The 10,372-nt window shown below is 56.0% G+C and overlaps 1 protein-coding gene across 3 annotated transcripts in view; it reads right to left on the bottom strand.

The window, feature by feature from the left end:
* CORO2B (coronin 2B) overlaps positions 1-10,372 on the bottom strand; it is a 78,708-nt gene that overhangs the window by 4,796 nt on the left and 63,540 nt on the right. For 2 of the 3 annotated variants that reach the window (XM_008051493.2, XM_008051497.2), the window contains exons 4-11: positions 9,189-9,338; positions 8,443-8,607; positions 6,470-6,586; positions 5,560-5,664; positions 4,920-5,016; positions 3,834-3,946; positions 3,432-3,522; positions 3,105-3,244 (exon numbers count right to left, since the gene is read on the bottom strand). In XM_008051493.2, coding sequence (XP_008049684.1) covers positions 3,105-3,244; positions 3,432-3,522; positions 3,834-3,946; positions 4,920-5,016; positions 5,560-5,664; positions 6,470-6,586; positions 8,443-8,607; positions 9,189-9,338 — 978 coding nt within the window. The remainder of the gene's footprint in view (positions 1-3,104; positions 3,245-3,431; positions 3,523-3,833; positions 3,947-4,919; positions 5,017-5,559; positions 5,665-6,469; positions 6,587-8,442; positions 8,608-9,188; positions 9,339-10,372) is intronic. The other variant, XM_008051496.2, reaches the window with a different exon arrangement.

Genomic DNA, 10,372 nt, shown 5'->3' with positions numbered 1-10,372 from the left:
CCAAACAAAAAAAAAAAAAAAAAAAGAAAGAAAGAAATGATGCTACATGCTCTGTGTCTTCCAAGTTCTCGAAATTTCTTTCTTATTTTTTTCTTTTTTGAGTTAGAGTCTCACTCTATCATCCAGGCTGGCGGCTACTGCAGCCTTAACCTGCTGGGCTAAGGTGATCCTCCCGTCTCAGCCTTGCAAGTAGCAGGAACTACATACAGGCATGCTCTACCATGCCTGGCTAATTTTTCAATTTATTGTAGAGACGAGGTCTCGTCAAGTTGCCCAGGCTGGTCTCGAATCACTGGGTTCAGACGATCCTCTCGCCTTGGCCTCCCAAAATGCTGGGATGACAGGCATGAGCCACTGCGCCCGGCCTCAAAATCCCTTTACGTAACTTTTTGGTCCACTTTTGTCAAAATACAGCTTTATGGAGGTGTAATTCACATACCATGAAATCCACTCATTTTCCACTCAGTGGTTTTCATACAGCTCCTGAGGTGTCCAACCACAGGTCTCCTCCCCAGTCAACCTGGCTGCTACCTGCTCATACCTAGTCTCAGGTGTCTACCTTTACAGCTCAACCTTCCATGGTCCTTTCAATGTGGGATCATTGGTTGCTTTCACTATGCTGAGATGATGATTAACATGATGAGTGAGGCCAGAGTCGGCAGGCTCTGAGGAAGTTTCTCCCCAGTGAGGAATAAGCACTGCTTCCGTGCAGAGACAGGGCATCTGTTTCATACAGGCAGGCAAGTCCACAGCTAAATGGGGCCTGATTTAACTACCACTTACCACTTACCTACTCCAGAGCCAGGACTGAGTCCAGGCACTTGTTTTTCATTTTTGCTTTTGAGTTGGGAACTCACTCTTTCGCCCAGTCTGAGTAGCAGTGGTGCGATCATAGCTCACTGCAGCCTCCAACACCTGGGCTCAAGTGATCCTCCTGTCTCAGCCTCCTGAGTATCTGGGACTACAAGTATGCGCCAACACACTCGACTAATTTTTTTATTTTTGTAAAAATGGGGTCTCACTGTGTTGCCTAGGCAACAGGTCTCAAACTCCTGGCCTCAAGCACTCCTCCCATCTGGGCCCCCCTAAATGCTGGGATTATAGGTGTGAGCCACCATGTCCACCAGGCCTTGTTATTATTGTCTACTTGGTATTTCTACCTTCAAAAGGTAGGGCACTTAAAAAAATACCTAAAATTTGTAATGGAAAATGTTAAATATACAAAAACCAGAGAGTATAGCACCATAAGTCCCAGTGTTCATCACCCAATTGCAACCAATACCATGTTACCGCACTCACGTCATCTTTGCTCCTACTCCTATCTCCTGCACCCCTCCTGCAGGGATTACCTTGCAGCAACTCCCATCCATCACACTATGTCATTCAGCCCTGACGTCCCTCCACAATGGCACATACAGTTTTTTTTGGGGGGGGGTTGGAGTCTCACTCTGTCACCCCTGCTGGAGTGAAGTGTCACACTCACAGTCACTGCAGCCTTGACCTGCTGGGCTCAGGAGATCCTTCTGCCTCAGCCTTCTAAGTAGCTGAAACTACAGGTGTGCGCCACAACACCTGGCTAATTTTTATTTATTTATTTATTGTGGAGATAAGGTCTTGTCAAGTTGCCCAGGCTGGTCTTGAACCCATGGGCTCAGGCAATCCTCTCGCCTCTACCTCCCAAAGTGTTGGGACTACAGGCGTGAGTCACCGCGCCTGGCATCACATACACAGATTTTATGGCAATGATCAAGTTCCTTGTCAATCTCCCCCTTTAGACTATGAGGACCCAGAGGTCAAGAAGTGTCTGTTTTTTATTAATGATCATGATATCCTAAGTTGGCGGACAGGCAGCACCCAGGATGACCCCATGCTGTCCCCTCCCTTCAAGGGCTGGACCTGACAGCTTGCTTCCAATGAGCAGAGCATGGCAGAAGTGGTAGGATGCCACATCCAAGGTTAGGGGACCAAAAGATGATGGCTTCCATCTGGGATGCCCACTCTCGCTCTCTTGCTCATACAACCTGAGGGGAAACCAGTGGCTACACTGTGAGTGGCCCTATGGGGATGCCCACATGGGGTCCCGAGTGGCTCTATGGGGATGCCCACATGAAGGTCCCGAGGGAAGCTCTGGCCAACAGCCCCACAGGGAGCCAAGGCCCCTTCCAACATTGGCCTTTGAGACATGAGCCCTGCCTGCAGCCACGTGAGTGACCCTGTACACACAGCCTTCCCCAGCAGAGCCTTTGGATGTGACTGCAGCCCCAGGGGACAGTGTAACTATACCCTTATGAGAGACCTTGAACCACTGACACCCATGGAAACAGAGAAAACAGATGTTTCTGGGTTTGGTCACTAAGTTCTGTGTTGCTTGTTACACAGCAATAGCTAGCTGATACAGCGACCTCTTTCTTTGAGCAATTAGTAGCAGCTAGAAGCGAGTGAGACACTTGAGGATGGCCTCTGTGATGATCATACCATAAGGAAATGGGCATGGAGAGGCCAGAAGTGTGCTCCATCATGGCCAGGAAATGTCAGAGCCAGGATTCTAGGGTGTGTGGTAGAGGGATGTGGCCCTCTCTATTTTAGTGGCATCAGGCCCCATGCCTGGCACACAGCAGGCATCCATGTGCCCTGGCTAAGCTGAGCTGTGTTGGCACCGGGGTTGGGGCTGTGGGCTGGAAGGAGATGCCTTCAGAGGGCAGACAAGACCTAGTTTGGGCTGCCCCTAAAGAGCGGCTTCATCCCAACTGGCACAAGGGGCACTTTCACGAGTACCCAGGCTCTTCCACAAAGACAGGAAGTGCAGAACCCGCTGCTGTCATGACGCCGGGCAGGTGGACGGGACTGTTAGTCAGGCAGACACCAGAGACATAAGCCCTGCAGTTAGCAAATTTGGGGTTTGGGGACAGGTGGGGACCCCACATCTCCCCGACCCAGCCTCTGTCTGTTGGGGCAGAGGCAATGGAAGCCACTAGCAGGGAACTTATGGCATTTTTCACCAAAAGAAAAATGCCTCAGAGAGCAGGTGGCTTAGAGGCCCATAGGCCGGGGTTGAACACAGAGGTTTCATTTCCCAGTTGCGGATGGTAACTTAGACTCCTCACCTCGTTCTCCGTCCGGGGCGGGACATTTTCTAACAAATCTATCCCGTTCACCACAACGCTCTTCTTTTCTTTGATGGGCACCTTGAACACCATCTTTGAGGACTTCTTGTAGCCTTCCTTCAAAGACATCAGCACGGGATCTAGGAAGGCAAGGGACCGTCTTCACCGATGACGGTGTGGACAATGTTTCACGGATCTAGTGCCTGGCTGCCGCCCAGGGTGGGGGAGGTTCGAGCGGGACCAGGGACGCAAGGGGAATGGGGTGAACCAGGCCCAAGGTGAAGGCTGCAGCCTCTCAACCTCTCCTGGAGGTCAGCCCCTGGGTACCTCGGTTGACGCCTCCCAGCCACTCATCTGGGGTCAGGGCCGGCTCCGTGCCTGGTGTCATGGGGTAGATATCTTCCTGGTAGGAGTCTGACTGCAGTGGGGGACAGAGAGAAGACAGGGTGGGGGCTGCCAGAAAGGCCCCTGCTCTCCAGTCAGACCCTACCCATACCTCCTGCTTTCCAACCTCCTGGCCTCTGCTCTCGAGGAGCTTCCCACCTGGAACCTTGCCTGCCTTCGTGAGCAAGCTGGACTGCGCCCCCCGGGAAATGTCCCCTGGGCCCATTCCAAATGGGTCTGAAGACCGCACCCACAGCACCTCTCTGCTCTGGGCTCCTCTGGGGTCAAGGCCAGGGATGCTTGGGCTGGGTTAGAGGTGGGGCCCCGCCCGGGCACCTGACTCACCCTCCGTGGCACAATCATGGAGATGGGCTCTATGAGGCCCTTGAGCGTCACCAGCTTGTAGAAGCGGAACACCTCGCAGGCCGACACGTCCAGCCCGTGCTTGGGCATGACCCCTGTGGATGGCACACACGGCTCCGTGGGCCCCCGGGATGTCCCTCAGGGCCCGCCCTGATGTTCTCAGCCTGGGGGCACGCTGACATGCCGGGCACACATTCTGGAGGCAACAGTTGGGGCAGAGGGCAGAGGGTGGGCCGGGCTTCTGGGATCAGGCTCTGTCTCTGGATGGTCACTTCTCAAATAAGCCCCTTGGGCCACAGTGGCCTCACCACAGTCTGCATTTCAGAATTCTAGACTTTTACTTGTTTTATTTTACTGGAGTCAAGATCTCACTCTCTTGCCAGGCTGGAGTGCAGTGGCACAATCACAGCGCACTGCAGCCTTGACGTGCTGGGCTCAAGCGATCCTCCCACCTCAGCCTCCCAAATAGCTGGGTCTACAGGTACAATCACCATGCCCTGCCAATTTTTTGATTTTTTTTTTTTTTGTAGAGATGAGGTCTCATGTGTTGCCCAGGCTAATCTCCAACACTTGACCTCAAGTGATCCTCCTACCTCCCAAAGTGCTGGAATTACAGGCGTGAGCCACTGTGCCCGGCCTGTTTCTTGACTTCTCTGAACCTACAAAAAGTTCCTGGGTCATGATCACCTTCCAACAGTGGTCAACAGAGGAGGAAGACAAGGAAAAACAGTCCCCTTGGGTCCCTCCTTCCTCCCTGCCCCATCCTCTTCGATCCCTTAGCAAGTCCTGCTGTCGCCACCTTCCAAACACCTCCTGGCTTTCTCCTCCTCTCCCATCTTCACACGGGCTGCCGACTGTCATCGTCTCTTGTCTGAGGGGACCATGGGATGACAGCACCCGTCACATGGGCCAGTGGAGGGGGCCGGCCAACCTCACGAGTGCAGGTGCCTATCGGCTCTGTTCTGCCCTGCCATGAGCCGCCACCTTCTGGTTTTCCACCGGGTGGGGTGACCTGTGTCCAGCCTCCCTGCTAGTGCATCCCCACCACACAGCCTCTGGACCTCTTACCCAGGCCTTTCTGAGGGGCTGGGGAGCGGAACTCCATGAGGTAACTCAGGTAGGGCTTCTCAGAGCTGATTTCATAGTAGCGAATGTTCCCATCGCCCTGCGGGCAGGAGAGACAGTGAGCCCAACCGCAGGCAGGGGAGTCTGAGCAGGCCTAGTGGGAGCACCCCTGTGCCTCGCAGGTGGTCCAAAGACCAGGGAGACCTAGCCTCTAGACCCTGGTGGGATGGTGGGTGGAGCGGGTGGGTGAAGGGTATGTGGACAGCCCTTCTGACACACAAGGCTGGGTGCACCTAGGTCTCTAAAAATCCCACCACTGGCCCTGACTATGCTCCAGGCTCTGGCCTCTATTCCCATGTAAAGTGGGTTGGTCACCAACACTTCAGTAAAAATGAGTGTCAGACTTGAGGGCAGGTGTGGATGGGAGAGGGCGAGAACCAGGAAGTCAGGCAGGTGGGGTCAGGGACATCAGAGAGGCTAGGCTGACTCTCCTTGGGGGTGGGTATGTGTGGGGGGAACCTGGCCTGCTCTTCCTACTTTTCCTTGGGGGCTGGCAGGTGCAGGGGAGCGTGGCGGGGGAGCGGCCGCTGTGTAGGCAGGGCTCTCCCACAGCCACTGGCCTGGTCCACCCTGCCCTGCCTACCTTTCCGGCCAGGTAGAGCATATGGGTGTCTGCATCGTAGAAGGGGAACAGGAGGCCTGAGAGTCCATCAATCTCCTCTTCAATCATGGGCATGGATAGGTCCTCCTGTGGGAGAGGAGCTGGCCTCAGCCATGTTCGGGCAGGATGGGCTGTCACCTCCCTGAGTCCCCGCCCCTTCATGTCAGGACCTCTCCCAGGAGCTGAAGAGGCCGTCCTACATGGCGGGGGTGGGGGCACAAGACTGCCATTCTGGTCCTGAGGAGTAGTCCAGGGTTGTGGAAGGGTCTTGCAGCAGGAGACCGGTGCCTTGTTCTCAGGGTCTCCTCCTCACACCCATTACTTTTTTATTCTATTCTGTTTTATTTTATTTGAGTCAGGGTCTCATTCTGTCACCCAGGCTGGAGTGCGGTGACATGCCTGCCCATGGCTCACTGCAGCCTCGACCTCCTGGGCTCAAGTGATCAGTGATCCTACTGTCTCAGCTTCCCAAGTAGCTGGGACCATAGGTGTATACCACCACACCTGGATAATTTTTTGATTTTTTTGGTAGAGATTAAGTCTGGCTATGTTGCCCAGGCTGGTCTCCAACTCCTGAATTCAAGCGATTCTCCCCCTTGGCCTCCCAAAGTGCTGGGATTACAGGTGTGAACCGCCATACCTGGTCCCACACCCACTACTTGCTGTGTGTCCCCGGGTAAACCTCTCAGTCTCTCTGGAGCTTAGTCCCTGACTCTTGAGAAGGAGTTGGGCATCCTGCAGGCATGGCTGACACTGTCCCCTGAGGACCCTGTCCCCAAGCTCTGTCTCTGGAGGTCTCTATGTGAGCCTCGGCTGGGGAGGCTAGGCTGTGGGACCAGGCTCCCGGCTTCCTGAGGATGTGGCCCAGATCCCACCAGCCCCCGGGGCTGACCTGGTCCCAGAGGGCAATCTGCCTGGTGTTCCAGCGGGAGACCCCCGTGGTGAGCAGCCGCTTCATGTTGCCCAGGAAGACCACCCGGTTTACTCTGTGGTTCTTGCAGCTTGCCTCCTGGGGGGGACAGAGAGTGGCGGTGAGCAGGACCCACTCACGGTGCTGGAATTTTTCAGATGGTGGCCCCCAAGAGATGCCCATGTCCTAGGCCCCAGGCCCCGGGATGTGTCCTCAGGATAAAGGGTCCTCATGGATATAATTAGTGTCCTTGTAGAGAGGGCGAGATCCTACAGAGAGGAGGGGGTGGCATGAGGTGAAGGTGGACACTGGAGCAGCGTGGACACCTGAGGCTGGTGGAGGAAGGACTGGACCCCTCTGGGAGCCTTGGCAAGGAGCACAGCCCTGCTGACACCAGGACTCAGGCCATCCGGCCTGCAGACAGTGATGAGCCACTCCGTGTATGGGGGATTTGTTACAGCAGCCACAGGAAATGGCTACAGGTCCTAGAGTCAGAGGTCAGCCTCCTTCCACTCCCAGGGTGGGTGATAAGCCTGGGGCAGGGAGGAGTTGCTGACCTAACCCCTTGGGGCTACGCCTGCCAGGCACTCTCACCAGGTCTCTCTTTGCATCCTCCTAAGAGTATCTACTGGAAGAAATATGAGCCCTGTTTTGCCAATGAGGAAACCGAGACTTGGGAGGCTAAGAGCCTCATGGTCAGACTTCCCAATTCATCAGGAGGCTCTTCCCTCCTGCACTGTCCTCCGCCTCCTCACCCACTGCTGCCATCAGCTCAGGACACTCAGTTTCCTGACACACACTATCCATCGCCTGCCGAGCCAGCCTCGTGGCCCCGCACAGGTGTGGATTCAGGCTGGTATCACTCGTGCTGAACTTGGGCCCAGCTTGGCCAAGAAAGGGCAGCCCAGGAGAAGCCTCTCACCCTCCCTGGGTTCTTGTCCCCACCCGTGTGTGGGAGCTTGGCTTCCCGGATCGCTGACATCCTTCCTGTTCATGGCTCTGGGTCTGAGTTCCAGCTCTTCCTGGAACTGTGAGGTTCAGGCCCCCCAGCCTCGCCAAGGCTCAGCACTTTCATGTGTAGAATGGAAGGAGAAGCAGGACCCCCAGGGGCTGTCCTGAGGATGAAAGGGGGGGCGATGGCAGAGCCCTTGGCATGTGAGTGCCCACAGTGGGCTCTCAGGGATAGTCAGTCAACACCAGCAGGACTGACGACTGTGACTGTCACTGGTGTAGTGCTGGTTGAGTGGCCCTCACCACGCTTTCATATTTTTTCTGATTTTGGAATATTTGCCGCATTCTCACCAGTTGAGCTTTCCAGATCCCCAAATCCCAAACCCAAAATGCTCCCAGGAGCCTTTCCTTGCAGGTCCTGTCAGCGCTCAGAACATGTTGGGTTTTGGATTTCAGGTCTGGGATATACTACCTGTGGCCGATGACTTTTTGGTCTTGATATTGGACCCTCCAGGATGGACATGCCCAGGACATACTGTGGCCCTTCCTTGTGCAGGAGGTAAACCCGAGCTTCTACCCATAAACTCCACTCCATACAGTAGGTGCTCAAGAAATGCCCACTTCTCATTCTAAGTGGACCCCAATCCCTTCTCATGCCCAAGACCCAAGAAATTCAGAGACCAGAAGGGAGTTAAGCTCATCCCATCTGGGGGTGGGGTGGTGAGCCCAAGGGCCCCTTCTCCCATGCCATGTTGGGACTGGCTGACCCAGGGATCTGTGCCTCCAAGGGTGTCACCTTCATGGCCCCCAGAGAGGCCAGAAGAATCCCATCTGGGGCAGGAAAGGGCACAAGGTCCCCCCACCTGGAGCAAGGCAGGGCTCCCATGAGCCAAGAGGGGCCGGACAGATGGGCCAGACAGATGGCGGGATGCGGCACAGCCTCTCCAGGAAGTCCAAGTCCCAGGCTCCAGCACCCCTCCCTCCCCGGGAACCTCGTGACCTACCTGCAGGACACGGCCGGAGCGTGGTTCGATCACGCGCAGTCTCTTATCCTTGCAGGTGGTGGAGAGCAGGCTGCCATCTGTGTTGAAGGACATGCAGAGGACCACATCCGTGTGGCAGTCGATCATCTTCACAGGCTCGCCCACGTCAAGGTTCCAGATGAGGACCTGTAGGCGCATGGGGTCAGGTAAGCTACTGCAGGGTCACAGGCAGTTGTCTGGCCCGCTCGACTGCTGGGAGATGCCCAGGTAGCACAGAGTCTGCAGGTGTTGCCAAGCTCTTACAAAAAGGCCAACATCTCCCAGGGACAAACTTATGGACATGCCTGGTCAGACCCCAGCCCCAGCCGGGCCTCAGTTTCCATAGCTGGCATGGAGGACACACAATCCCTGCCAGGTCCTTCTTGGCCTTTCAGGAGGGCATGCCTGGGGACAGGAGCTCCCTGCTTCTCCCTCTTGGTTAAGAAGCTACCAGGCAGAGGGCAGGGGCGTGGAGTGGGCATTCACTTAGCCCATCCCCCACCAGAGAAGGGAGAGAAGATTCCTCCAGCCTCTGCAGATCCCAGGAATGATGGGGTGCACAGGAGGTGGCCAGTCATGTGCAGCGAATGAATAAATGAATGAAGAATGAATGAAGCATGAAGCAGCATTGGCTGCTTGGCAAATATAACAGCGCTCCCTATGGGTCCCCCGAACCCTCCCTCTCCCCCTCCTGCCCTCCCTTGTTGGCCCTGGCTGCCCAGGCGCACCTTGTAGTCATAGCCAGCGCTGAACAGGATGTTGTTGGTGGTGGGGTGCCACTCCACCAGCCCCACACGCCGGCTGTGCCCGTGCAGCACCAGCAGCGCCTCCGTCATATTCCGCTTCAGCCCACCCTCAGGGATCTCCCAGATCCGCACCTGCAGAGGGATGAGGGCGACTGGGTGGGCCAGGCCAGGGGTGTCTTGTATGGGAGGTGCCCTCCCTCGGACACTGGGGATCCCAGATCAGTGGGTGAGGTGCCTCCTGGCCAGGGCGGTGGACAGACCTGGCCAGGGCCTGGGGAGGCAAAGAGGCAAAGAGAGCAAAGAGGCAAAGAGAGGAAAGAGGCCGTCTCCGCGCTGCCTTTGGGAGGCTGCTATTCTGGCACAGTCTCCGCAGACCTAAGAGCTGCTCCTACCTGCCTGTCGCCGCTACTGCCTGGATTGGCCAGGTTCGAGGTCCCCAAGACCCGCTTTCAGCAAGTGTTGTATGGGAAGGTCAGCCTCTGCCTCCCTCCTCACACCCTTCCAGAACTGCCTCCTCCCTCGCTCCTCGGCCCCGATTCGGATGCTGAAACCACAGGGTCTTTGCTTCCCGCTCTGTCCCCAACCCTGGATGGAATCCTGGGCAGAGGGAAACGTATCTGGGAGGTTGGGAGGCCCTGGCCTTCCCTAAGAGAGGATGGACTCCAGGACAGAGGCACTGTTGAGATGCTGGGCCTAAGCCGGAAGCCTGGGCAGAGCCTGACTAAGGCTGCTGTTTTCAGTCTTGCACGTGCCAATAAGGAAGCAGAAAAGTGTGATCTGCAGGGAGCTGGAGTGGGCGAGGAGGGGCAGGAGGTGGACACGTGGCCCCGGGAGGAAAACTGAGCCCTCCTCTGCTATCTTGAAATAACCCCATCATTTTGTCAGCCCTGGTGGGCCACTGTCACCCAAACCAAGCACACTTTGCATGGGCTCAAGGACTTCGCCTCTAAGCGGGGAGCAGCCCGGCTTCACCTTCTGGCGGGAAAAAGCGACAAGAAGGTGCAACTGTTTGGAGACTGCACAGTGCTCCGAGGACCTGAGGAATTGTTCCTGCCACTGTCACCATGAATATCACTCCCCAAAGTCTAGCTGGGTGGGGAGGAGGTGCCCATGTGACCACACCTGGGACACCTTGAAAACAAACCCTCTGATGACTTGAACTCCAC

The sequence above is a fragment of the Carlito syrichta genome, unplaced genomic scaffold (assembly GCF_000164805.1).
Source record: "Carlito syrichta isolate Samal-C Ts95f unplaced genomic scaffold, Tarsius_syrichta-2.0.1 Scaffold179048, whole genome shotgun sequence".
Lineage (NCBI taxonomy): Eukaryota > Metazoa > Chordata > Mammalia > Primates > Tarsiidae > Carlito > Carlito syrichta.
Note: the sequence above shows the minus strand (reverse complement) of the source record. Positions and strands in the feature narration are given on the sequence as shown.